We start from the raw sequence: 27,579 nt of genomic DNA on the forward strand, positions 1-27,579 counted from the left end.
GGAGAAGGAGGGAGGAAGAGGAGGGGAGGAGGAGAAAGAGGGAGGAAGAGGAGGAGATTAGGAGAAAGAGGGAGGAAGAGATGAGGAGGAGGAGGGAGGTAGAGGAGGAGATGATTAGAAGGAGAAGAAGTCAGACTGTCAGGCAGAAGAAGCGAGACGACCAGAGGGAGCAGGGGAGGAGGAGCCAGAGTTTACCCAGGGACAGAGCTCAATCCTTGACCTCGTGGCTGCCAGAGGAGGGGGTGGAGGTGACGAGGTCTGGAGAAGGAGCGAGGGAGAGGAAGAGGAGGGAGAGAGAGGAGGAGCAGGAGGTCAGGGAGGAGAAAGATGACAGCATCACCCGCCATGCAAGGCATTCTGGGAGCTCAGGTGCAGCTCAACGAGCGTCGTTTTCCTTTCTCATGCCGATTGACGACAACGAGTTCCAGCGTCATTCTGACAGCGAATCAGCAGGCAGCTTCTCAGAGGTCAGCCAATCAGCAGCCAGCATCGCCACGGCGGGATGGAGGGAGCATTCTTTTTGGACGAGAGACGAGTTGTCGTGGCAACAGGGGGACGCCCCGGGCCCCTGGCTGAAGCCCAGCCCCAAAAAACTGACACAGGTTCTGACTGGCAGTCGGCTCAGGAGGCGGGAACTAGTGGACGGGCTGTCTCTCTGATTGGCCAGCAGGGAAGACGAGCTCTTTTCTTCTCTTTTTTTTATTGGCTACTTATAAGGGCTTTCTTTGATTGGCATGCTGAGAGAAACCCCACCTCTTCCTGCGTCCTATTGGATGATAACAGACAACTCTAAATCTGATTGGAAGATGAGACCAGGACTTTTTTTCCCATTGGCTCGGTGGGTTTTGAGGCGTCCGATTGGCCAGTGACATGACGGCTGCATACAGAGCCGCCAGTTTTACTTTACCCATCATCCCTCAGGGCGTCCTGAGACCTGTTATCAGCTCTCTTTGGGATTCACTCAGACCTTTTGGCATCATGAAGCCGGTACATCACCATGGTAACTGAGGTAGATCGCCACGGTAACAGAGTCATCGTTTCTACGGGATCCTGACGGGGACAAAAATACCGAGTCTCTGATGAAGTGAAGAGACGTTCAAATAAGAACAAATCGGATTAATCTAAAAACTCAAAATTTATTCGAAGAAGTTTGATAGATTTTGACTTTTTTAGTTGAGACGCTTCAGGTAAAAACACGTAAGAGACAAATATTTGACGTTGGTGATAATCTGGAGACGTTTGAAAGTTACAGAAACTGACGTGATGACATCACAGACCAGCTGCTGCTCGCCGCTCTGACCTAAGGAAACGCAGCTGCGCTGGTTTTATCATCGACCAATCACCTCAAAGATCCCAACATCATCACCTGCCACGTCCCCACCTCTCAAGACTGACCACGCCCCAAGAGGCGAAGAAGCTTAGACTCCGCCCATTCTCTCACCTGCACACAGCCGACCAATCACAGTCATCTTCTGTGGTGTTTAATGTTTATCACCGTCCTGGTTCTCATGAGGATCAGTGAGATGCCAAAAGAGACAGACTGAGCTGAAACAGGCTCCTGGTGCACTCATCTTCATCATCATCTTCATCGTCGACTTCATCTTCGTCAGTCTAACTTTTAAATCGTATGCAAACACCTGAACCTGTGGGTCTCGTTGTCTTGGAGACCAAACAGCTGATTCTGATCTGAGCATGTGAAAATCACTGGAATGATTTTTTTATTTTTATAAAGTTCAACATGTAAAGACTCAATATTATTATTATTATTATTAGAGATGAAATAGAACAGAGTTGCTCTGATTTGCCTGCTTGCTTGTAAAATAGAAGAAACCTTTATTGTAATGATGTAACAGAGCCATACACACATACACACACACACACAGATGTCAGGTCCAGCTGCGGTCCTGTTGGCTTTTAATAAACATAACATCGCCATGGCAACACGGTCATCAGGATGGGTGACCTGTTTCTCTAGCAACAGCCACGGTGGAGGAGGACGACATCGCCAACATGGCCGACGACCTGCAGCTCTGGATCATAACAAGTGCCTCATTTTGGTTTTTTGGCCTTCATCATATAAAGTGTCACCCGACCCCCCCCATCCCCCGTGTCCTCACTGGTTTTATATCTGAGACGATTCGTCTTCGTCATGTCTTGTGGACGCGTCCCCGTCTCTGCTTCAGCTCAAGATTATTCTCATCATTATATTTATTCCTCATTTTCTCAACTGATTCACGTTAGAGACTAAATCTTCAGTTTTTAAATCTCTTTGTGCTGCAGCTGATGAATCTGTTCATCTTCAGCAGATGAATCAGTAATAATCAATAAATAAAAATCGATGATTAGTTTTAGTGTTTTGTATGAGAGACACATGAAGTAACCGTCACATCCTGTTGACGCGTCTTTTCTCTGTTCATCAGATTTGTCCGGAGCTGATTCTCGTCTTTAATCTGAAGAAAAATTCTGTTTCCAACGATTTGTGTTTCGGACGAAAAAACATCATTGATCAGTTTCTTCTCTGTTTCTGTTTTCAGATTTAAAACACACATTGTTCTCCTCTTCATTCAGCAGACTTTTATTCTGAAGGTTTTATCCTGTATCATTCATAAGTTGTGTCGTCTTCTTCGTAGACTGAATCTGTAATGACACAGTCTGGTCTGCGGGGGGCGTGATTGGTGTCACCAGCTTGTCCCGCCCTTACCGCTGTCGCCTAGCAACACAGTGAGAACGAGAACAGCCCCTTGTTTCTTTAACATGTGACCCGTCAGCTGTTGAGTTGAAGCTTGATACTTTTTGTGTGAACCTCTGACTTTTTGTTCTCGCCACTTGCAGTCGTGATTATGTCCCTGAAGCCCAGTGAACCCTGGGATATGTTGTCCTGAGCAGGACGTGACCTGACACATCTGAAGGATCCTTATCGACGGGGCGATTCTGAATGAGACGGATTTATAGAAACATTTGATTCAGAAAAACACGATGAACATGATTTTTATTCTGATTCACGAAGAGATAAAAACACAAAATCTTGTTTGATCAGATTTAATTTGTCTCATTAACGTCTCATTCTCATATTTAAACGTTTAATGATCGATGTCAAACTGAGAAGTTTCATGTTTAAATTTTCACTTTGAATACAAAGTTGTTCACTTCCTGTTCACTGTGACGCTTCATTAACACGGATGCATGAACCTGTTCCCATGGTAACTGGAGTCATGTGACAGACTCTGGTTGTGTTGTTATGTAAAATGTTCATTTTCTAAATAATTATCTTTGATCAATGCGTCTTTTTATTCATCACACACACACATACACACAGACAAATGTCTTCTTCCTCTGCTGCTGGTGTCCCTGTGTCTGTCTGTCCCTACCTGTCTGTCTTCCCCTGTCCGTCCTCACCTGTCTGCCTTCACCTGTCTGTGATCACCCGTCTGTCCTCACCTGTCTGTCCTAACCTGTCTGTCCTCACCCGTCTGTCCTCACCTGTCTGTCCTAACCTGTCTGTCCTCACCTCCCTGTCTTCACCTGTCTGTCCTAACCTGTCTGTCCTCATCTGTCTTCTCACCTGTCTGTCCTCATCTGTCTGTCCTCACCTGTCTGTCTTCACCTGTCTGTCCTCACCTGTCTGTCCTAACCTCTCTGTCTTCACCTGTCTGTCCTCACCTGTCTGTCCTCACCTGTCTGTCTTCACCTGTCTGTCCTCACCTGTCTGTCCTCACCTGTCTGTCTTCACCTGTCTGTCCTCACTTGTCTGTCCTCACCTGTCTGTCTCTGAGCTCGTGTGTCATGAAACGATGTAATCAGAGTAAATCAGAGGAAAATAATTTTGTATAATTTTGACAATTATAAGACAGAAACTTTTAATTAAGCTCACTGGGTTTTCTGCCTCCAGCTGCACTGATTATTATTATATTATTTATTATATATAAATGTTTCTAGGTGACTTTTCGATCAGTGCTAATTATGAATCCAATCTAAAAAGATCTAAAACACATGAACAGAAAGACGAGAGGAAAAAACAGATTTAATTTACGTCTGTCAGAACTGAAACAACAGGTCTGTCCAATCATTCAGATCAATCAACTTATTCAAAGTATAGATTATTTGTAATGACAATCCGTAATAACATTACATATAATAACTTTACAGAGAATAAAATAACCTAAATGACTTTTAACAGAAAATAAAATAACTTTATTGAAACGAAGAGGAGCTGCAGGAACAAACAAGTTCATGTGTTTGGTTTTTATCACTGAGTCGATACACACATCAGACTGTAATGACAACAATCAGTCAGCAGGGGTCGTCTTCACCTGCGATCTGTAAAAGCTCGTGTGTGTATTTTTACACACTCACCTGGTTCATGTTCAGGATGTTTCTTGTTATTCATGTAAACACAACAGGTCTGATCATGTGACTGAAGGTGTGAACCAGAGCTGGAGATGTCACCATGGTAACTGTGGTGATGATGAAGATGATGAAGATGATAATGATGATGATGATGATGATGAGACCCTGTAGACCCCTCAGGACAAACTTTACCATTACAGCTGCTCAGACTCTGAGAACAGATGAACCAGAGCACTGAGTGTGTCCACAGGCCCGAGAGGTCAGGGGCCCGAGAGGTCAGGGGCCCGAGAGGTCAGGGGCCCGAGAGGTCAGGGGACTGTTAATATTTTTTGTAAAACTATCACAGAGGGACAAGCGTCTTTTTCCATCTCGGGCTTGTCCTCGTTCATAAGTGGACGCGTTGAGGGCCGTTTAGACGTCTGTGTCCAGGGGCCCGTTGCCTCAGATCCATCTTCGTGCGTCGCTGTTTGTGGTGTGGACCAGAGTGAGTTCAAGCTGAGGTGTCAGTTGAAAGTTTTTGCACGAACCAACCGTTTACTCTGTGTGTGTGTGTGTGTGTGTGTGTGTGTGTGTGTGGTCAGCTCTAACGACAGAGCGGATGCCCTCGCGTGTACAGTTCAGTACATGTGTTTGTTGTGGTTGTTAATCTCATACATGGCAGACAGAGAGAGAGAGAGGGTGGTAGAGCGAGGTATACAGTCTCTGGCCACTAACCGTCTCCTGTTCATCTCCCTTTTCCTTTCTTGTCTTTTTTCTCTGGGTCCGGAAAACCAAAGACCTCCTGCATTGCACAACATCGGCCTCCAGCAGGCGCCTGCAGGGCCCTGAGGTGGGGGGGTGTTTTCATGGTGATTCCAGACTGAGGCTGTTGACGCTGCTCTGTCACTGTCAGAAAGTCCCTCAGTAGAGTTTATACCTCTAAAGGCCCGACAGTTACCTTATGAAACCACATTTAAATTCACTCCATCAGTCAAATCAATCAATCACATGTAATTTGTTCAGCCCATATAACCACAGTTTGTGTCATAGATCTTAACAAGGGGCCACATCCTCTGTTCTTCACCTCAGCAACAGAGGAAAACAACACAGAAACCTCAAAGCCACATGTGAGGGAGCCGTCTCCCAGGACAGACAGATGACACTTCAGTTTGGTCCATGTCCCATCTGCTTACATGGAGGAGGCAGGGTTTATGACCTCTACTGCAGCCAGCAACCAGGAGGCATTCAAGATGCTTTGGCTTCACTTTTGGAAGCTGTGATGTCGTCCATTTTTATTTCTTTAAAGAGTTAAACATGTCCCAAAACGTCTGTCCAGTTTTAAAGAAGCACAAGATACAAGTTTTTCATGAGAAACATTTTATTTAAACCCGTAAAATATAAAGAGACTTGAAATGAAGTAAGATTCTGTTCTATTGTCAGGATGTTTGTGTTGTAATCTTCTCTGAGATAAAGAAAACTTCATTAAAACATTAGCTCAGGTTCAGCAGCCTTGAGAAGGATGATTGACACAAGGCCTCCGCAGGGGGAGGGACCAGCCTGGACAACTCAGGCTCTGATTGGCCGCCTCTCCTCTTGTTCTTATTGGTCACTTTGCGGTTCCTGGTTTGGATTCTGTCTTTCTTCATCGTCAGAGGCCTGTTGACCTGAAACACACAGGAGGAGTCAGTCTGAAGTACTGTGTGTACTCTGTACTACAGTCTGTAGGACCTGATGTACTCTGTAGTGCATTCGTAGTACAGTGTGTAGTACCTGCTGTAGTTTGTGGTACAGTGTTTAGTACCTGGTGTAGTTTTTAGTACAGTGTGTACTACCTGGTGCAGTTTGTAGTACAGTGTGTACTACCTGGTGCAGTTTGTAGTACAGTGTGTAGTTTGTGGTGCAGTTTGTAGTACCTGGTGCAGTTTGTAGTACAGTGTGTAGTTTGTGGTACAGTTTGTAGTACCTGGTGCAGTTTGTAGTACAGTCCACAGGCGTTACACACTGGTTGTCCTGCAGAGTTTCTCCTCCACAGTGTCGTAGTTTCTGTGTCACAGTTCACACACTGACTTTCTCTTCGCTGAGTCACCGACTGAAAACACAAAAACTCATTTATTCAAACATCACAATCACATCTCTGAAAACTGTTAGCTTAGCGTGTGTGTGTGTGTGTGTGTGTGTGTGTGTGTGTGTGTGTGTGTAGTACACTTCTTCTCTTTGGGCTCAGCAGGGGTCTGTTGCTGACTTCCTGTTGGCTGCTGCAGGTGTTACATAGGTGACGACCAGTGGCGTCTCTTCTCCACAGGGGGGCACTGTTGGTCTCACAGCTCACACACTCACGCTGTTCTAAACACACACACACACACACACACGTGAGTCATTCTCCCAAACAACAGACAGGTGGCGCTCAGGTGGATCTCTCACCTGGCTGCGGCCATGACAGACTGACAGGTGACACCCAATCAGCAGAGGGGGAGGAGTAACTGCTCCATCCAGGTGTTGAGGAGAGGTAGGTGGGGGGCGTGGTCAGAGGAGAGTGACCATATGAGGACGGGAAAAATGGGGGTGGGATATAAGCGGAGCTCAGTGATTGACAGCCTGAATCGTCCAACCAGACACAGGGACTGGCATTGTGGGTCATGATTAGTGATAGGAGGAGGACGTATGAAGGGGCGGGGCTAACCTGCAATGAAAAAAACTGATTATTTGAAAGTATTTTATATACAGTCACTGATTATCTTTATATACAGTCACTGATCATCTTTATATACAGTCACTGATCATCTTTATATACAGTCACTGATCATCTTTATATACAGTCACTGATCATCTTTATACAGTCACTCTATAATCCGTTAATAGATTAGATGTGAACAATCTGATTCAGTCAGAACTTTGTACACTATCTCTACTTCATTCATAAAATAAAAACCTCTTTTTAAATCTCTTTAGGAAGTTTAAAACAAAAGTCAGACAAACATTTTACAAACCTGATGATGATGATGATGATGGTGGTGATGATGGTGATAGAGGATGAGGAGCTGCTCAGAGTCACAGTCACTGTTGGTCTGAGAATGAGGAGGAGTAGGAGGAGGAAGAAGAGGAGGAGAAGGAGGAGGAGGAGAAGGAGGAGGAGGAGGAGGAGGAGGGGGAGAGGGAGGAAGTGTGGGAGGAGACAGACTCTGGTTCCTCCTCAGAATTTAAAAAGTGGAACGATGTGAACTGATTAAGTTGATTCTATTATACTGTTTTTACATGAAGCCTCATTATAATGACCAAAGTTATAACGATTAGCAGTATTATCAGGGGATTGTTAAAATGAGCTTCTTCTGCAACAATGAAGTTAAAACACTGCATTGCATCATGATCTGCATCTCAGGTGTGTGTGTGTGTGTGTGTGTGTGTGTGTGTGTGTGTGTGTCTGCTTGTCTCCGTCCCTCTTCACACGTCCCGTGTTGTGTAGCAGATGAACTACTTGTGCCCAAAATGTTGTTTTTAAATGTGTTTAAATTCTTGTCTCCATATTCGGAGGAGCAGGGGGTGGAGCCTGACTGACAGCTCGAGAACACGCCCACCGCCACCTGCCACATGCACTCATTGGACGGTACCAGCTGTCAATCACACTGTGGTACCCCCCCCCCAACACATCCGGTGCTTTATGGTCTGTTTGACTCTAAATGATCATAATTCACTAAATGAACATCAGCTGTTTGAAGAAGACTTGAAACTAGAGACTGAGACAGAAACTCCTGAATGTTTACTGACGTTATAAAGTGAGAAGTAGAGTCACTTTCTATAGACTTCTATAGAAACTACCAGAGGAGTCGCCCCCTGCTGGTCAGTACACAGAAGACAGATTTGAGTCCCCTCCACATTAGCTTCACTTTCTAGACCCTGAGTCTACGTTCATTCAGTTTTAAGGATTCACACACGTCACACGGTTCTTCACACATTGAGGCGGAGACAATATTCTAGACACATAACTGACAAACAGGAAGAAACCTCCGACGTTACATCTATTGATTAGCAAACTTTATTTACAGTTGTGAATCTGAACAGATGAAAATAAAGACGACATCTGTGAAACTGGCAACAAATAAATAAAATCATCAGGCGAATAAAATATGATCAACCGACCATGTTTGTTAGTTCAGAGGCAGGTGGCATGTCCCTGCAGCAATGCGGGGTCTACCACGCTGTTCTGCAGGGGCAAGTCCACTGAGAAGTCGGTAGGCGGGGCCTGTAGGCGCTGGCGGGGGGGTCGGCCCCCCCTCTGAGGGATGGGCAGCTCGGAGTGGTGAGCAGGAAGAGGGGAGGAGAAGAAGTATGGATGGAGGAGAGCCTGCAGAGAGGATGAGACTGGATCAATACAACAATTAATCAAGAAAGAAGCAAAGTGAGGGGAAGTTCACAGGGGGGCTGGAGCCCTAATCTGCCCTCTAGTGGACAAATGTTTTAATGTTTGTTGTTGTTCTACACTGAGTAACTACAAGTACGGCTGCAACCTGAGCTGAGTTGATTAGTCGATTATTTGATCTACTTTGATATTAGTTTGATAATCAACCATCTGTTTTATTTATTTCTGAAATATCAGTCACTCTAGTCTTCATACAAGAGATGTTTAAAGAAAAGAGACGGAGAAAAAGAGGTGGAGAGATCCTGACTTTTGGTTTCCAGTAAAGATCCTACATTTCCCATGATGCAGTTCAACAGTTCAATCAGACCACTAGGGGTCAATTCACAGAAACAGAAGGTAAAGGGGACCTCTGGTAGAACCCTGAGGAACTCCACCCTCTAGGTCTCCCCACACACCTGAAGGCTCACGCTCTGTGTCCTACCTGTCGGGCCGAGCAGCGCTGTTTGGACGGATACACCAGGAACTTGTAGAGCAGGTCGATGGCCTGAGGGGACGTGTCAGGGACAATCTCCTCCAATGGGATGGCTGGATTCTCCTTGAAGGTGATTTTATTATAATCTGGTAACTCAACGATTTCCTGCAGAGACACAAAGAGCAGGAAGGTTTACGCTGCGTGATTCTGTCTGATCGCTCACTAACACTGTATCTAAAATTAAAAACAAAGGCAAAGGGGCAGGTGCTGTCTTACGGGCCAGCTGTCCTGCGTTGGCGTGCCCAGCACTCTGAGGACGCAGCACAGCTGTTCGATGTCGTTCTCTCCAGGAAACAGAGGAGACGAGTTCAGCAGCTCCCCGAAAATACAACCGACCGCCCTGAAACACACGTTACACACATTCACACAACTGGGCCCCGACTTTCTCAGCTGTTTGCCTTCACAATGAGAACTCAACATAGTTTTCTCACCAAAGATCGACTCCCTCGTCGTACTTTCTGGCTCCGTACAGCAGCTCAGGAGCTCTGTACCACCTGAACACACACACACACACACACACACACACACACACACACACACACACACACACACACACACACACACACACACACACACACACACACACACACACAGCTTTATTCAGTGTTTTTACACACGTTTTTGTATTGAATCAGGAGGAGGAGGAGGAGGAGGAGGAGGAGGAGAAGACCTCTGAGGAGAATTCAGCTCCAGATAAAAACCTCCTGAACCATCAACACTGAACGGATCATAACCAGAAGAAGCTGACTGCAATGAAGACTACAACTCCCATCATCCCTCACTTGAAGTTTGTGAGCGCTACCTGGTGGCCACCTGGTGGCTGTACAGTCTTTCTCCTTCCTCACTGAAGAGTCGGGCGAGACCGAAGTCTGCGATCTTCAGGTGACCTGAGGAGCTGATGAGGAGGTTCGCTGGCTTCAGGTCCTACACACACACACACACACACGCGCACACACACACACACACACACAGACACACAATCAGGGCTTTTATTCTGAAGGGCTACATGTCTGAGACACAGCTGCAGAGCACAGTTCTCACCCGGTGCATGATGTTGTTGTGATGCAGGAAGGCGACGCCCTTCAGCAGCATCATCATGTAACCTTTGACCTGCGCCGGGGTCAGAGGTCTCAGGGAGTTCCTGATGACCTCAGACAGGTCAGAGAGCATGAAGTCAAACACCAGGACGAAGCCGGTACCGTGAGGGAAGACGTCCTTCAGCTTCACCACCTGATGAAGAGGAGGAGGAGGACGAAGAGTGACTGTACAGTTAACCTCTGACCTCTGACCTGACCTCTGACCTGACCCTCCTCTGGTACTCACATGCTGGTTGTCCTCAATCTCCTGCAGAGCCTTGATCTCCCTCAGAGCCTGGTTAGGGATCCCGTCCTCCAGCCTCCTCAGAGCCACTTTCTTCAGAGCCACTGTCTCTCCTGTCTGACACACACACACACACACACACACACACACACACACACACACACACACACACACACACACACGCACACACACACACACACACACACACACACAAGTTTCTGGACATTTTCCTTCTGTATTCTCACATGAACTCACTCTGACGTTTCCAGAGTTTTTATTCGGGGCTGGCAGAACAAAATATCCAGAGCAACTGACTTTGTCTCGTCCTCTTCTTCACAGCTGATCTCAGGTCTGTTTCACACACTGACTTCTTTACACCTGAATCACAGCGTCTGACGTCTGTGGTCGTGTGTCTAAACTGCTTGATTTTAAATAAAGGTTTGTCTGTTTTCTATCTTCTAACCTGCTGACGACTTTCTCATTCAAACCATCCCCTCCCAGGAGAGTTGTCCTGTCGAGCCCAGTTACCTCGACGTGTTTGGCCTTGAACACGATGCCGTGGGCTCCTTCTCCGACCCGACCCAGGAGGATGTACTGCTCCATGGCCTCTGCTCCACTGACCCAGGGACTGGTCACCTTCAGTGAGATTCTGCTGGAGTCACCGGAGGAACTTCAGTGATTCTCAGACCTGATGACGACATGGTGTGTTCCCACAGTGTGTGTTTGTGTGTCTGTGTGAGTCTCTGCTGGAGTTTCCTGTTGGAGCAGAAACAGAAAAACAGATCAACATGAACTCTGTTCACAAATATGTTCATTTATTCATTCTTCTCTTCCAGACTCGTGACACAAATATTTACTGAACTTTAATTCAAACAGTTCAAATGGAACCGAGCTGAGCTTCGAATCGGCTCAAACAACAACGACCCGGAACAAACCAGTCAAACACAAATCAGCTTTAAAGAAGAAAACATGACGGAGCCAGCTCGCGTTACCTTGGTAACCGACTGGCGAGGCTAACGCTAACGAAGATAAAACTTTAAACTCAAGCAGCGCAACGTGGAGAAAACAGGAAGTAAACATTGGAAATAAAACTTTAGCAGAACTCACACTCGCTCCCGCGCAGGACGATTTATTTAAAAGACGTTTTATGTCAAAGTAGCTAACGTTAGGTACAGAGCAGCTAGCAGTCCGCCATGTTTGTTTACAGTGACGTCATGACAGCACCAGCTACAGATCCGGAGCAGATAGAACAGACTCATGTAGAACAGACCATGCAGATCATGTAGAACAGACTCATGTAGAACAGACTCATGTAGAACAGTCACCTATATAGAACAGACTCATGTAGAACAGACTCATGTAGAACAGTCACCTATAGAACAGACTCATGTAGAACAGACTCATGTAGAACAGACTCATGTAGAACAGTCACCTATAGAACAGACTCATGTAGAACAGACTCATGTAGAACAGACTCATGTAGAAACAGACTCATGTAGAACAGTCACCTATAGTACAGACTCATGTAGAACAGACTCATGTAGAACAGTCACCTATAGAACAGACTCATGTAGAACAGACTCGTGTAGAACAGTCACCTATAGAACAGACTCATGTAGAACAGACTCATGTAGAACAGACTCGTGTAGAACAGACTCATGTAGAACAGACTCATGTAGAACAGTCACTTATAGACCAGACTCATGTAGAACAGACTCATGTAGAACAGTCACCTATAGAACAGACTCATGTAGAACAGTCACCTTTAGAACAGACTCATGTAGAACAGTCACCTTTAGAACAGACTCATATAGAACAACTCATATAGAACAGTCTCATGTGGAACAGTCCCCTATAGAACAGTCATCTATAGAACAGACTCACCTATAGAATAGACTCATATAGAACAGACTCGCCTATAGAACAGACTCATATAGAAGCAACTCCCCTATGGAACATTAACCTATAGAACATACTCATGTAGAACAGTCACCTGTAGAGCAGACTCACCTATAGAACAGACTCATGTAGAACAGTCACCTATAGAGCAGACTCATGTAGAACAGTCACCTATAGAGCAGACTCATGTAGAACAGTCACCTATAGAGCAGACTCATGTAGAACAGTCACCTGTAGAACAGACTCATGTAGAACAGTCACTGAACAGTCACATGTAGAACAGTCACATGTAGAACAGACTCATGTAGAACAGTCACATGTAGAACAGTCACATGTAGAACAGTCACATGTAGAACACAGACTCATGTAGAAGAACAGTTTCATTGGAAGCGTCTGTTCTATATACTCTAGCTCTGTGGCTCCAACAGGTGCTCACTGCTTTTACTTTGAAATGCAGAAGTATTTCCTGCGGTCACATGAAGTACTTCCGGTGCAGTACAGAGTGTTTACATCTGCTTTCGGTCCGTTAACGGGAGCGCGTGTGTCGGTACCGAGTCAGAAACGTTACCGGTGACCGCAGCCGGAGGTTGACAGGTTCACAGCCGCCGGACACGTCTTCACCACCGGGAGTGTTTAATGAGGAAGCGGTGACGATGTCTCTGCCCGCTAATGCTAATGCTAATGCTGATGCTAATGCTGATGCTAACGTGGAGCAGAAGGTGCTTCAGTATGAAAACTTCATAAACGATGTTCTGAAGAGAGATTTACAGTAAGAAAAATAATAAGAATATATTGATCTTGTAGCGCTGATAACACTCATTCATTAATCTAATACTGTACATATATAACTATTTGTCAGCAACAAACACTGATACTCAGATATGTGTTTATGTAACTGTATAATAACAATAATGCATAAATAATGTAATAACGTGTAATATTTGTTGTGCAGGAAGGTGTTGGAGCAGAGAGACGAGGTTTATGAGAAGATCAGTCAATATCTGCAGCTGAAGAACACAATACACACTCTGCAGGTGCACACACACACACACACACACACACACACACACACACACACACTGTCAACAGATTTGTATTTTTTATCAAGAAGAAGCAACGTCTCTTCAGATAAAGTCAGTAAAAATAATCTTACCGTTTTAAAGCAGAAGAAAAAAATCAGGAATAAACAAAAGTCAATGTGGAATTCTGTTTATATTGATTATTGTTATATATGAATGTTCAGACTGGACGAATCAGAACACGCAGATTTCTGAAGTTTATCTTCATCAATGAATTAAAAGATGTTTTGCTGATAATTTGATTAACTGAAGAATCCACTGACTATTTCTGCTCTAATGTTTAGACTGAATGTTGTTTACATGTTATATGTGAGCGTCACATGTCAGAGGCGTGTTCACATGCTGCTGAGTCAGAGTGGTTTGACCATGATGTCACCGTGTGTGTCCCTGCAGGAGGTGGGATCTCAGCGGCTGAAGACAGACGTTGATCTTGGCTGTAACTTCTTCGTCCAGGCTGAAGTGTGAGCTCCTCATCAATCACTCTGATCAACAGCTGATTGATCACAAACCACAGAACCGATCACTGTGAACTCACCAAGACGACACAGGGATCAATTCCTGTGTCTCAGTTCAGGGGGCGGGACCTTCAGAGGATGGAGACGTCTGGTTTACAGACGACTTCCTGTTTGCGTCACAAGCTTGTCCCGCCCTCATCGTTGCGTCGTTAGCTATGTTGAGCCGCCTCCCACGCTCCAGCTGCGCCGTCTGCATAAAGTTTGTGAGCTAAGATCGTTAATGTCCATTCATCAGTTAAATTTCGCAGCCGCAGTGAAGATGGTGGCGAGAAGTTCTCGACAACAGAGAGCAGGCGGTCGTCGTTACTGTCCATGTTGAGCTGCTGGATACTGTCGACACTACCACAAGGGGGCGTCACATACCTTCAGAGCTATTGGCTGCTGTAAATCATAATCCACGATACACGCAAATATGAGGAATCAAACATGATGTCTTTCACTTTCAGAAAAACAAAACGTCTTTAATGTGTGTCTCTGACAGGGAGGACTCGTCCAGAATCTTTGTGGCGATTGGTTACGGGTTCTTTGTGGAGATGACTCACGACGAGGCTCTGCGATTCATCGAAAAGAAGACGAATCAGCTCACAGCGTCAGTTCATCATCGGTCATGTGAAATCACCTCAAACGCCAAATGAAACGTGTCGTTCTTAGTTTTCATGAGGTTTTATTTCTGCAGATCTTTTCATTTCATTACTGTCAAACTGAGTTTGAACAAATGTAAAGAACTTAAAGATGTAAACAGATCATGTCACAGAATATTTGTGTTAGCTCAATGCTAGCTATGTCCATTGTTGTGGGTGTTAGATGCTAAACATGCTAACATTATGTGTTTCAGTTTCACGGAGCAGCTCACCAAAGACTCCGCCAAAATAAAAGCCAACATCCGCATGGTGCTGGAGGTACAGTCACTGTGACAACTCATCTCTGATCAGTTTCTTGATAGAACTTTTTTATGATTATCGATTATCAATTATGACTCAGACCTGCATCTACCAGTTAATTACTTTATTGATAAACCATAATTTTACTTAACTGACACTTTAGTCTCATTGAACTACAACAAACATTAATAAAATTATTAGTTGACGTTAATTCCTAATATCTTAAATTATATTTTAATATTGTCATGGTGACAGATTTTATTGAGGATATCTGTGAGTTCCCCTCCAGCTCTGCAGCCGGTGCCTTGCTCAGTGGCAATGCTGAGACCACATTTTGAAACTCTGAGCCTCCCTGCTAAATATTTGCTCAGTATTGATCATAATAATGATCAGTCATTGAAGAATCATCAAATTTGAAGCAGACATTAGATGTAGACTGTGTCTTGTTTTATGTGAGGAATCTGATTGGTTCTTGTTCTTCCTCGTCCTCAGGGTCTGCGGGAGCTGCAGGGACTGACTGACCTGCCAGAGAGTAGAAGAAGAGAGGTTTTCTAGACGTGTGGATAAACTGCTGTATGTTCGGAGGATGGACAGTTCAGGACGGACTTTTAAAGACTCGACCTGATCTCTGCTCAGCTCAAGGATTCAACATGGACGTTCAATAAATCACATCAGCAGTTTGTTCTGATATTAATGAGGGGAGGTGGGATCAAATCGTCATCGGAGGACATTTTAACGCTGGTGAATCTGTGACAGACGTGGACTCTGCAGGACTCGGACAGAAGTGAAGCCTCTGGACTGCAACCACATGAGCGGAGGCTGTTGCTGATGTCCACATACTTTTGTAAATGTTTGCGTAAACAGTTGTTCGGCAGATGTGATTCGTAGAAAAATAAGATGCTGACTGTTGAATTCAGGAGCAATAAAGTCACACTGATTAAAACGTGAACCATCAGAAATGCTCAGTCAACAACACAGAGCCTGTTGCCGTGGAAACTGGTTGATAAATAGAAGCAGTGGCGTAAAGAAACAGAGCGATGGTGATTCTTGAAATAGACACAGCGTCAACACACAGGAAGTCACTGTTCTCGCAGGATTTAAAAACCAACCGATCAGATGAAGCATGAGAACAATCAGCTTAATGAAAATAATCATTAGCTGCACTAAATGAAACAGTGAATCAGCTCCTGCATTAATGCATCAACAATAATCTGATGACACAGTCACCTGCTAATAAGTGTTTCTGTTTAATGCTGAAGACTTTTACTTTGAAGATCAAAAGATGAAGATCAGGTTTTATTTCATGGTGAGTAGAACACAGTGACAGCAGCCTCTGTACTTTTGAAGATGAAATAAGGAAATAAATGAATAACAAATATTATTGACACCAATTATGGTTCCATCAACAAATAGTTCATAAAACAAAAAAGTCACTAAAATTAGTTGTAGTTAAAGAATGAAAGAGGAAATAATCAAGTTCTATTACTTTAACTGTATTTAAATACTTGAGTTACTTTACTGAGTTACTTTCCAATACTGTAAAAATGCGGAAAGAGGTGAAACTTCAAGCGCAACAGACTTATGTTGAAAATCCTCCCCGGAAGTATGACACCGTTGGTGGCGGGTAACTTGACGCAATGAGGGGGCGTCAGTCCAAACAGGAAGAGACAGGAAACACCTGAGTGATGAAGTTTGCTTCTCATCGCTCCTCCACCACAAACTTCTTCTCCCCGGTGTCGGAGGCCTGAGGCTCGGCTCCGCGGCGGCGCTGCCCGGGTCTGACGCACCAGCAGCGGGAGAGGAGAGGAGGGGGCAGCGTCCAGGCAGCACGCTAGGCTAGCTGGTTAGCATGCTAGGCTAATAACTTTAGCCCTTACGAAGCCTCAACTTGGAGAAACTTTGTTAAAATCACGCGGATCGTTGGTTTCTGAACCACCGATCCGCGGATCAGCTGGAATATTAGAATTTCTCACATTTACCGCTTTATTAACGCCGCCCGGAGGTGTTAGCATCTCAGCTAGTTAGCTCCCATCCGCGCCGTGGACGGATCGAGGCTCGGTGGGGAGATGAGGCGCAGAAACAAACACGTCACACACGGTCACTGACACTTCGTGAGCACCGAGCGATGAGCTGCACGCGCGGCTGTTAACCGCGTCTGAAGCGTCACGGTGTGTTTCCTGCGGCGGAGGCGACTGACAGGTGGAGCGCAGCGGGGTTGTTAGCATGGAGGAGCCGGGCAGCGGCTCCTGTGAGCGGTTACATAACCACAGCAGGTCCGGAGAGAAGCTGCTGGACGTTTCATCCCGATCACACAGACTCTGACAGCTGAGCCCTGCTGCGAACACACACACACACACACACACCACAGTCAACACAACAACAACAGCAGCAGCAGCATGGAGGAGGTCTGAGGCTGCAGAGACAGAAGAACAACATCCCGCTGAAGATGGAGTCAAACCCGCTGATAAACGGTAAGAGATGGAACCTCTTCACACTGTGTTTACATGCTAGTGTGTGTCTGTGTGTGTGTTACAGGAACAACAGGTGTGTGGCAGCTGCTGAGGCCTCAGCTGCCTCCATGTGTGCGTGTGCAGGATGGTGGAGCAGACTGGTCCAGGTTCAGACCTGCAGGCTGAGCGCTCATCCACATGAGAGGAAGTGGGTGAAATGTTGAGCTCAGTCCAGATCTCACACATCGACCACAGGCAGTGATGGAGACTAAACATCAACTCCTCACAAGCAGAGACAGGAAATCAAGCTGAATGAGCATCTCCACTTCCTCCCACTGTACAAAACTGAAGCCAAATTATCTCTGATATGAACGCTGTCATCTTCTGCTGATGACGTCGTTTAGAGTCAGAGTCTGGGCAGTCGGCCAAACAGGAGTCAGTCTCAGCTGTCAATCAGTCTCTTTTCATATCAAATACACCAAACTGATCAGAAATGTGAACATCAGTGTGATAACAACAACCTGAAATGACAGAAACCATCTTTGAGAAACATTTGGTAAGCTTTGTTTGCTCCATATCCCATCTGCCAACATGGAGGAGGTGGGGTTTATGACTGGCTGTCTCCGAAATCATTCACTAATCACTATATAGTGAATATAGTTGTTCCCACAATGCATCGTGAAAAGTAGTGAACAGCCAATGGTCACTAACCAAGTAAAATATACCATCATGCTTGTGGCGGAGCGAGGGCATTCAACACCTAAAAGTATCAGCAGTATAAATTTAACATTGAAAATGTCAGATTTTCCAACGACCAACGTAGTTATTGTTTTTTGTCATAATCCTGAGACAATGACGTAATTCCCAGCGCAGAGAAGATGGACAGGGTAATGTCCAGAAGTGTTTTTAACTTTTGCAGATGAGCTCACGATATACTTCTCTTATATAAAAGCCACTATGTAGTGAAGTAGGGTTTAGAGTTCAGACGCAGCCTGTGGCTTCACTTTTGGGAGCTGGCATGTTGTCCATCTTTATGTACAGTCTGTGTGTGTATATATATATTTGTGTAATGTATGTATATGTATGTGTGTTGAAGTGCCTTTGAGCAGCAGAGTCGACTCCCTCCAGGACAAACTGCTCTCTCTCTTACTCTCTCTCTCTGTGTTTGTTCCTCTCTCGCCCGCTGTCCTTCTCCCTTGGTTACAATTGATGAAAGGTCTCACCATGGCGATGGTTTCCAAGGTGTTTGATAGGTTAGTTATGTAAGAGGTCTGCCAATGGTACTGAGGCTGATCTGCATGTCAGTGTGAAGTGAGACAGACACTGGTTCACGAGTAGAGAGCTCAGTCACCTTAATGCACTTCCTGTCTGTCCACCTGTCTCACTGTCTCCCTCTGCCTGCGTCCATTCAAACTGCTCGACCACAGACCAGGGCCCCCCCACCAGACTATCTGTCTGTCACTGATTGAAGACATAAACACTTGTGTTGACGTTTTCCTGACAAAGAGTTAAGTTTTAAATCCACCACCATCTCCACGACTGAGACACTTGACGACGTCACCGTAACTCGATGAATCTTAACATTCTCGTCACAGGTCGTTAACATGGAGACGATGATGTGTAAAGATTTGAATCCATCTCAGGTGTCCATCTTCCACGCTCTCACAGTTTGAACAGACTGTTGTGTTAGCCCCGGCGACACCTAGTGGCCAGAGGCGTTATGTTTTAAGGTTGACTTGTGAACACAACATCTCAGAAACACCAACTGGGAATTTCTTCAAATTTGGCACAAACGTCCAGTTGAACTCAACGATGACCTGATTAGATTTCAGGGGTCAAAGGTCACGAAGAACAGATATATTAACATGTAATTTGGTACTGATTTGTTATTGATGATGCCCCCCCCCCCTTTCTCTCTCTCAGCCATGGACCCGTCCATCACGCTGTGGCAGTTCCTGCTCCACCTGCTGGAGGACCAGCGGCAGCGTCACCTGATCTCATGGACAGGTGAGGACGGAGAGTTCAAGCTGCTGGACGCTGAAGAGGTCGCCCGACTGTGGGGACTCCGCAAGAACAAGCACAACATGAACTACGACAAACTGAGCCGAGCGCTGAGATACTACTACGACAAGGTACTAGTACTACGAACAATGAATCCCACATCAGTGATTGGCTCAGTAGTTCATTTATTCACATGTTTTTCCTTGTTTGTGTTTGTGTTGTTGTTGTCGTCTTTCAGAACATCATCAAGAAAGTCAGTGGTCAGAAGTTTGTCTACAAGTTTGTCAGTCAGCTTGACCCCTCCCTACCTGAGGGGGTGCCTAACGGAGAGGACAGCCAGAGGAGGGAGAACACCGACCCAACCAGCCAATCAAAAGGCCTCGGGGGCGTGGCCTCAACCTGTCCATCAAAGGGCTTGCCCCAGGTGCACTTTGACTTCCTGTGTTTGTTGTTTTGTGTGTTTCTGCAGAATGAATATTAATAATACGTAATAATATTTATGATCGTATCGATCGATTGATTTCTGTATTGATCTGCAGCGCTCGTCACCCAGCACCCTCCTTAAAAGCTCCAGAAACGACTACATGAAGTCCGGCCTCTACTCCACCTTCACCATCCAATCACTGCAGGCCTCGCCCAACCCACGGCCAATCAAAACAGAGCTGCTGCTGCAACAAGACGCAGCGCCCAAGGTGGAGCGCACGCCCAGAGAGGTGAGACGCGATCACATGATTAATGACGTCAGAGAAGTCATAACAAATCAGAGATGCTCTCTGATGCGACATATGTCAGGTTCTTTTAGAAAATCAAGGAAACAAAACAATTACAGGAAGTTACAGACGTTTTGATTCTGAGGGATAATTATAAAATGATAATCTAATATTTAACTATAATGGTAATTAGTAACATCACAGCTGGTCTCAGATCAGTTCCTGGTTCTTCACATTTGTCAGATTAAAGAATGTCAAGACTCTAACTTCTGCCTCTTCCTCTTGGCTCCCTCGTCCTCCTCAGGTCTGTGTGTTGTCAGAGTCTAAACCTCTGTCAGTAGGTGGCGTTGTTGACTCGTCTCTTCAGGTGATCGTCACTCAGCCGTCTCCTTGTCCGACTCCGGCGCTCAGTCCTCAGATACCAGCCAGCGCCACCAGCCAATCACAGGTGGGTATCAGGCCCTGTCCCCTGATTGGTCAGGTTTTTACTCCTGCTCTCCAGAGGACCGACCCTTTAGATTTTAATGAGCTCTCCTCTGGTGCCACCTTCAGGTCAGACTTGGTGTCATTTTTCTATTTCTCCTTTCCCAGAATCCCCCTGCTCCTCCTCTGAGCGAACCCCCGCAGATTTATCTCACCAGTGTCGGGGATTCGTCCTCCTTCACCCCTCTCATCCCCCTCCAGGGCCTTCAGGGGCCACAGCAGGACGACGTCAACCACGCCGCCAGCTTCCCACCTCACTCCCACACTGCTCCTCACGCCCCGCCCGTCTTCGTCATAATAAACCCGCCTCCCCTCCAGCAACAGCAGCAGGTGGCCATGACTCCTGCTCTTCCTTCCCTTGCGCCTCCTCCCCCCACTCGTCCTCCTCCCCCCCCCATCATCATCAAGGAGGAGAACCTGCCATCAGAAGAGGAGCTGCTGGAGATAGTCTCTCTGGAGGAGAAACAGAGGGAGGAGGTGAGACACTTTTCTCATTTACAGGTTGTTATGTTGTCAGATGACACAACTCCTCCTACTCCTCCTCATCTTCCTCTGTCATCACTTGTTCTCATGACTCCTCTCTGTTTCCTCCTTCCCGGTTCAGGACCCAGAGCCCCCCCTCACCATTGTGGAGAGTCCGCCCCCGACCTACATGGAGCTCAGGGTCGGAGGTCAGCCACCTGCAGGGCAGAGGGGAGTGGAGGGGGAGGTCAAGGTCACAATAATAGGTAACGTGTGTGTGTGTGTGTCTGTGTGTGTCGTGTGTCTTGTGTGTCTGTGTGTGTCTGTTATAATGAACTCCAGTTTCTCTCTCTGTCAGATCCCTCCGTCCCTCCTGTAACCCCCACCTCAGCTGTGACCCCTCCAGTGACCTCCACCTCGGACGCAGCTCCTCCCAAACCAAAGAAGCCACGGGGGCTGGAGCTGCCCTCCTCCCCCTCCCTCCCCCCCGGCCTCTCTCTGGATAAGGTGTGCAGCCTGCGCTCAGCAGACGAAGCCATTGACCTTTAACCTTAATGATAATTGACAAGATTGACCACATGTGTTTCATCTTATGACATCACTTCCTGTTTGTTTCCTGTGCAGGTGAATGCAGCTGTGAACAGTTTACTGGCTCCGGGATCAGCGACCAACACGCTCACCCCGACCGTCATCACCTCCCACGCACTGGTAAACTCAGCTGTATGTGCATGTGTGCGTGTGCATGTTTCTGCGTGTGCATCCCAGATAACTTGTGCGTCTCTTTGTCCAGACGCCGGTGCTGTTGACTCCCAGTCCTCTTCCTTCCACCATCCACTTCTGGAGCACGCTCAGTCCCATCGCTCCTCGCTCACCAGCCAAACTCTCCTTCCAGGTAATACCCAGAGCCGGCAAGGTAACAGCCACGAGTCACATGACGTCAGCACAGGTTGTTGTGATCTGTCACCACGTCTGATCTTCACCACACGATCATTGGGACTTAAACCTGACCACAGGAGATCACCTCATAAACATAGAAGTACAGACATACAAACACACTGTGTACTGTGTGTACATGTACCTCTTCCAGGTCACAGAGAGAGGGACACACACACACACACACACACACACACACACACACACACACACACACACACACACACACACACACACACACACACACTCTGCAGGTCTCTGGCTCAGTTTTTCTCCATCTGTTCATTGAAAATCACAAACAGATTTGTCTCTGGTCTTTTTTCAAACCCTTCATCTCCCCAGTATAATCCAGAATAAAGAAACAGTCCCTGTTAGTCTGTATAATCCAGAATTAATAAATATTGTCTCTGTGTCTCTTTGTGTAGTTTCCCACTAACGGCAGTAATCAGATCCACATCCCAGCTCTGAGCGTCGATGGTCTCTCCACACCTGTGGTCCTCTCCCCTGGTCCCCAGAAGTCCTGAGCCCCCCCTGCCCGAATCACACAGCTCGTCACCGGGCTCCTGACTCTTCTGGCGAGGCCCCTGGCCCCCTGGAGGGTCGGAGGAGAACTGCATCTGGACTGCCTCTGAAGCACTCCGCTCAGGTTCAAGCTCATCGTGTGACTGGTAAGAGCGGCAGGTTTGATTGTTGGAGTCTCTGAACTGAGCAGGACGACGTCTGAGCATCGTTCATTGTTCAGTCTTTTCTTGTAGCGACCTCAGACGACGTGTCGAGGGGTTGTCGGAAAACGGGATTCTTCTCTTCACTCGCACCACAAGAGGCTGACAGATGATGAGGTGGAGGGATATTTCTTCTTCTGAGGGCTTTAACTGACAGAATAACTTTACAGATTGTTTTTAATTTGATTAAATGAACAGAGAAGAATCACAAATGTTTTTCTTCAGTCCGACGGAATCCGTTAACGATGGGAAACATGGAGAAAAGAAAAACATTTGTTTAACATTTAACCAACGTCTGTTCTTTTTTGGGTTTGACTGATGGAGGATCTGTTTCAAACAGAAACCGTGTTTTTTTTAATCATCTGAGGAGATTTTTGCACATCTGGAATCGACCTGATTCGTTAGGAAACATCTGGAAATCGCTCGGAGCTGAAATCAGATTCATCTTTAATGTTGCTCAGAACTTTTTACTTTGAAAAAGTGGTTATTTATTTCTCTTTCTTGTTTTCACTCCTGAATATAACTGGACTGTTTCAATCAACTAAAAAGGTGCGTTTGATTTACACACCCTCACATGAGGTCAGTTATTTCAGCATCATTTTATAAACCTTCCTCCAAAAAACGACTTTTACAGACACTTAGGGTTTTTTCTTCGCTCTTATTGGCCGCTTTTTAAGGCCACGCCTTTCCACACTTATGCATGGCCTGTTATTGGACTGAACTCATCAGCGTTGCGTTGAACCGACCAATCATAGCTGATGATGATGATGGACTCGTCAGTTTTTACTCAGCCAAGTTATTTCTCTATAAATGTCTCAGATTGTATATTTTGTAAAAGAGACTTGAAGAAGTTTCGTCTTGTGATTCTTCAGGAGATAAATGTTTGGGGTCAAAGTTTAAATGACGTCTGACAGTCACTTTCCTCTGGCTGTGAAGTATTGATCAGCGTGTTTGTTTATTGATTGATTTACGTGTATTCTTCATTCCAGACGTAAAGTAGATTTTTCTAGGAGCAGCTCTAATTGATGAATGTTGTTGCAGTGACGTTTTGAAATCACAGTCGTTCTCGCTCTTTTTAAATCCGAGGAGTTCAGGTCCGAAAAAAAGTTTCACTTTTTATTCCCCAAAAAATCCAAAGTGATGAACCTGTGGACAGAGTCTGGTTCCTCTGAAAAGACTGTTGTTGATGTTGTTGTTGTTGTTCTTGTGATGCTAGCTGAGCTCTGTGGTTGCCATGGTAACCTGACCTGACTGTTGCTGCTCTTGTTGCTGAAGCTCCTTGTGATGACGCTGTTAACATGTTTCTATGCTTCTGTGTGTGATGACAAGGCTGCTGACTCCCTCACACACACACACACACACACAATATATATGTACACTCAGTGACCTGGGCCCTGTACTACGCAGCCGGACTTATACATTACATTACATTTAGCTGAGGCTTTTATCCAAAGCGACTTACAATAAGTGCATTCAACCATGAGGGTACAAACCCAGAACAACAAGAATCAAGAAAGTACTATTTCTTCAAGAAAAGTTCAGGTTAAGTTCGGGGTTTCCAGTCCTACGAAGCTTGTTCACTTCCTATCGGGGTAAATCACCATGGTAACTTATGCTGAGCAGATAACCTGCTCCAGGTTAAGTTGCAGATAAGGGATCAAACCGTATAAAAGCTCCGCCCACTGACCAATCAATTCCTTTGAACCGTGACATCAGCGTTCTTAGAGGATCCGTGGAGCTGGTGTGGATTGTTCGAGTCTGAGGAGGACCAGGGTCTTCAGAGACCCACAAGATCCTTTGAGCTCCTCTGATGAGTTTCTGAAAGATCTAGATTCTCCTCAGAGGATAAACCTCTGTCAGCTGCTGGAGCCGAACAGAACCAACCTGACCTGTTGGAGCAAAGTGCTCACAGAACCACAGACTGCACCTGCTTCACCTACTGACACTGATGTACTGGGCGAGTTAGCGGAGGGATATCAAGACATAGTTTAATACTTTTATCCTTTGAGAAGCTTTATCCTATGAAATTTAGTATTTATTTAGAATGGGAGATGGATCGTTTGCAGATGTAACTTGTGACAGTCTCTCTCTCTCTCTCTCTCTCTCTCTCTCTCTCTCTCGAAATGGCGCACGAAAATCGGTCCATATGTGTTTATTGAGTAGTGATGTCAAACGTTTCCCCCACAGTGTGTCCTCAGTCAGTTCAGACAGTGTGTGTCAAACTAAAGCTCATTATAGAGGCTACATCATGTGATTAGGCGAACAAACAATGATCACATGAATAGAAAAGAAAAGATTGTTTTTTGTCTGTTGTGATTGATCTGATTGGTCAGTAGTTTGGTCATTGACAGGTTTTGATCTCTTATCTCAAACTGCTTCGGAGTCGGTTAGTGATTTAGCATCAGTTCCCATGGTGATTTACCTCAGTAACAAGTGATCCAGCTTCATGGGACTTGGAAGAGTTGAACCTGGATAACCTCAGATCCTGCTTCATAGTTCAGAACCCAGGTCTGAGACCTGAACTGGACAAAATGTCCTCACAACTATGGTTTTAAACCAAACTTTGATCTCACAGACATAACAAGACATGAACATATGCAAACACACACACACGCCTGGACTGTCGGGAGCTGAGTGAAGCTGGAGTCTGAGTTTCAAGACATTTGTAAATGATGACGCAGCCGCCCACATTCTGATTGGATCTTATCAGTCACATGACTTGACTATCAGCGGTGAACACCTCGTCATCAGAAGGGAAATCCCTGCTCTTTCTTTTTACTATCGCTGAGCACTAAGTGACCAACTGCAGAGTAGACAATCTACTTCCTGTTTACACCACATGACCAGTGCACATGAATGGTCATGTGACAGGTGTGTTAGTGTGGATGGAGATTATTTCTGATAAGGAGCTAAAGCTCGGGTCATTTTTGTCAATTTGGGGCGAAGCCTAGAATTACAAATATCTTTCATCAAAACACTGAGAAAAAGACTCAGTTCAATGTAAAGAGAAAACGGGAAGAAATGTTTTATATTTGAGCTGAAATGAGATTTTTATTTTGTTTCTTTAACGAATCATCAGTTCTGATTTGCGGGAACTCAAAAGTGCCACATGAAGAAGACGAAGAGTTCAGGGGTGGAGCTGGTTTTCTTACAGATGTACGAACACTCTTAAACACTTGGCAGAAAAGACAATGATGTTAAAAAATAAACCAAGCTTGTTGAATTGTCTCTTCAGCCTCACGTCAGCTCCTGACGGGGACATTTCCCAGCCTCAGCAGTGATGTAAACGCAGCTCCAAGCCATTGTGTTTGACTGTTCTCTAGAGCATGACTCTATTTTTCTATTACAGACGACGAGTTTATTTTGTCAATAAAGTTTAGTGAGTGAACGAAGCCTTAAAGATTCTGAGCTGCAGCAGAAGAAAGAAACGGTCGATGTTTTTAAACTGCATGATGAAGAAAAAGCCATTTACAGACGACATTGTGACGTTATGCTAACATTTCTCTCACCAGCAGAACACCAAGAATGTTTTTATATTCATCAGCGGGAGCATTGCATTCTGGGTAATGTCTAGGTTAGTTTAGAGCTGGAGGTTCACTGTAAAAAATTGTGTGCCGCTTTGATAAGGACGTTTTATTGACCATGTTCAAAAATGTTTTATCTTTATCTGGAACAATAAAGTTTGATTTGAAGTTAAAGCAAATCAGAAACATTTTCTATAAATCAGTGCAGTGATTTGATTATTGATGTTTGATTTATGTTTGTTCACGCCTCCGTGAGTCGAACACGTTTGGCCCTCCAAAATAAAAGTGGCACAACATTTTTCACGTGTCCGTTAATCCAGCGCTGTTGCAAACAAAAGGTCGTTTCACATTGTGTGACGCGTTTTGTGATCATTGTGAGCGACGCCATGTTGTCATGCGGAGCTTTCTGTCTGATCAGCTGCTGTTGCTATGGAGAAGAATCGATGTCGGTTAAAGGTTTAGAAATGACCTCTGATTGGATTATTCACTGAAAGTTGACCCCTTTACTAAATATGTTCTGTGACCTTTGACCTTTTGTCAGGTCAGTGTTCGTTTTGATGATTCAGAAACAAAACATTATTTTGACAAACTTGTCATACTCAGAGGTGCTGAGTGTGTCCCATGATCCTTTGCAGCAGGATGAGGTCGGACAGAAAGCTCCGGAAGCCTTCGATCTTCTAATTGTAAAGTTTTTATCTTCAAATCTTTTTGTGTACATACATGAAATATAACCTGAATCTATATATTCTGTACTGACGAGTGTATTTCATGTGTTGTTTCCGTGGCCAATCGTCGCTGTCAGATCCTGCGTGGCCCTGCCCCTCCTGGCCTCTGATTGGTCGAGGAGTTTATTGATGTAAGGGGTGGGGCCTGCTTTTATTTTTCTGAGACAGAGTTCAATGTGTCCACGACATATTTACTGGAAAAACTAAAGATATTTTTTATGGACTTTTGTGTAAATGTTCTTCAAATTATTCTACTCGTTTTCTACGAACACGCACACACGCACACGCACACGCACACGCATGGAAACTCACTGTCTTCCCCCAAACTTAAACCTGATTTAACCTGAACCTTAAAACTGCATAAAAAGTACTTGGGACGACACAGTGACACAGTCTCGCAGTGGGAAATAGAAACAAACGCACACACCACACACACATTGGAGTAAAATAATAAAACTATTTTGTTGTGTACACTCTGACTCGTCACTGACTCTCCTCATGTCACCGTTTTATTTTTTTTATTACCGTTAATTAAATAACTTTGTATGTTTGGCGTTCTACAGGTGAAGAGACATCGTCCGGGTGAGTCTCGGATATTTAGACGCCATCGTGTCTAGAGAAGATGTGACGTCACAACAGTCATGTCAGCTGAGAGGCGGGGCT

The 27,579-nt window shown here is 45.3% G+C and overlaps 3 protein-coding genes and 1 long non-coding RNA gene across 9 annotated transcripts; 3 read left to right on the top strand and 1 right to left on the bottom strand.

Moving 5' to 3' along the window:
- The first annotated feature begins 662 nt into the window (after window positions 1–662).
- LOC118111552 lies at window positions 663–3,274 on the top strand. Its single transcript, XR_004697100.2, has 2 exons — window positions 663–2,721; window positions 2,833–3,274. It is a non-coding gene; the product is annotated as an uncharacterized LOC118111552 (long non-coding RNA).
- Window positions 3,275–6,875: 3,601 nt separating this feature from the next.
- cdk20 (cyclin-dependent kinase 20) lies at window positions 6,876–11,781 on the bottom strand. Of its 3 annotated transcripts, XM_047340128.1 has the most exons (10): window positions 11,640–11,781; window positions 11,061–11,288; window positions 10,536–10,649; window positions 10,254–10,442; window positions 10,015–10,136; window positions 9,644–9,706; window positions 9,429–9,552; window positions 9,162–9,317; window positions 8,461–8,665; window positions 6,876–7,006 (listed from the first exon to the last, which is right to left on the bottom strand). In XM_047340128.1, the coding sequence occupies exons 2-9, from the start codon at window positions 11,133–11,135 to the stop codon at window positions 8,474–8,476; spliced, it is 1,035 nt and encodes a 344-aa protein (XP_047196084.1). In that variant the 5' UTR covers window positions 11,136–11,288; window positions 11,640–11,781; the 3' UTR covers window positions 6,876–7,006; window positions 8,461–8,473. The 3 variants fall into 3 exon arrangements, with proteins under 3 accessions (XP_047196084.1, XP_035013948.1, XP_047196085.1); XM_035158057.2 differs by lacking the exon at window positions 6,876–7,006 and having other exon boundaries at window positions 8,341–8,665; XM_047340129.1 differs by lacking the exons at window positions 6,876–7,006; window positions 11,640–11,781 and having other exon boundaries at window positions 8,341–8,665; window positions 10,536–10,645; window positions 11,061–11,184.
- A 1,125-nt stretch (window positions 11,782–12,906) lies between these two features.
- Window positions 12,907–15,855, top strand: uxt (ubiquitously-expressed, prefoldin-like chaperone). Its single transcript, XM_035160454.2, has 6 exons — window positions 12,907–13,200; window positions 13,384–13,465; window positions 13,904–13,971; window positions 14,507–14,614; window positions 14,861–14,924; window positions 15,399–15,855. Exons 1-6 carry the CDS (start codon window positions 13,085–13,087, stop codon window positions 15,459–15,461), a joined length of 501 nt encoding a protein of 166 aa, XP_035016345.1. The 5' UTR covers window positions 12,907–13,084; the 3' UTR covers window positions 15,462–15,855.
- Window positions 15,856–16,418: 563 nt separating this feature from the next.
- On the top strand, window positions 16,419–27,387 carry elk1 (ETS transcription factor ELK1). Of its 4 annotated transcripts, none has more exons than XR_004697046.2 (12): window positions 16,419–17,377; window positions 19,280–19,488; window positions 19,596–19,781; window positions 19,897–20,070; window positions 20,372–20,515; window positions 20,659–21,027; window positions 21,155–21,278; window positions 21,371–21,519; window positions 21,637–21,720; window positions 21,803–21,904; window positions 22,371–22,613; window positions 22,688–27,387. XR_004697046.2 is itself a non-coding variant. In XM_035159402.2 (11 exons), the coding sequence occupies exons 1-11, from the start codon at window positions 17,353–17,355 to the stop codon at window positions 22,467–22,469; spliced, it is 1,665 nt and encodes a 554-aa protein (XP_035015293.1). In that variant the 5' UTR covers window positions 16,419–17,352; the 3' UTR covers window positions 22,470–27,387. The 4 variants fall into 4 exon arrangements, 2 of the variants coding, with proteins under 2 accessions (XP_035015293.1, XP_047196307.1); XR_004697047.2 differs by having other exon boundaries at window positions 22,701–27,387; XM_035159402.2 differs by having other exon boundaries at window positions 22,371–27,387.
- Window positions 27,388–27,579: the final 192 nt, after the last annotated feature.

Source organism: Hippoglossus stenolepis, chromosome 6 (assembly GCF_022539355.2).
Source record: "Hippoglossus stenolepis isolate QCI-W04-F060 chromosome 6, HSTE1.2, whole genome shotgun sequence".
NCBI lineage: Eukaryota > Metazoa > Chordata > Actinopteri > Pleuronectiformes > Pleuronectidae > Hippoglossus > Hippoglossus stenolepis.

Bases quoted from the DNA above. Each gene is read 5' to 3' on its own strand.
- cdk20 (XM_047340128.1), bottom strand. From the start codon at position 11,135: ATGGAGCAGTACATCCTCCTGGGTCGGGTCGGAGAAGGAGCCCACGGC. The intron at 9,707-10,014 runs GTAGCGCTCACA...GTGTGTGTTCAG, and splicing joins AGCCACCAGGTGGCCACCAG to GTGGTACAGAGCTCCTGAGC. The intron at 9,318-9,428 runs GTAAGACAGCAC...GTGTCTCTGCAG, and splicing joins CAACGCAGGACAGCTGGCCC to GAAATCGTTGAGTTACCAGA.
- uxt (XM_035160454.2), top strand. From the start codon at position 13,085: ATGTCTCTGCCCGCTAATGCTAATGCTAATGCTGATGCTAATGCTGAT. The intron at 13,466-13,903 runs GTGCACACACAC...GTGTCCCTGCAG, and splicing joins ACACAATACACACTCTGCAG to GAGGTGGGATCTCAGCGGCT. The intron at 14,615-14,860 runs GTCAGTTCATCA...TATGTGTTTCAG, and splicing joins AAGACGAATCAGCTCACAGC to TTTCACGGAGCAGCTCACCA.
- elk1 (XM_035159402.2), top strand. From the start codon at position 17,353: ATGGAGTCAAACCCGCTGATAAACG. The intron at 17,378-19,279 runs GTAAGAGATGGA...TCTCTCTCTCAG, and splicing joins GTCAAACCCGCTGATAAACG to CCATGGACCCGTCCATCACG. The intron at 19,489-19,595 runs GTACTAGTACTA...GTCGTCTTTCAG, and splicing joins TGAGATACTACTACGACAAG to AACATCATCAAGAAAGTCAG.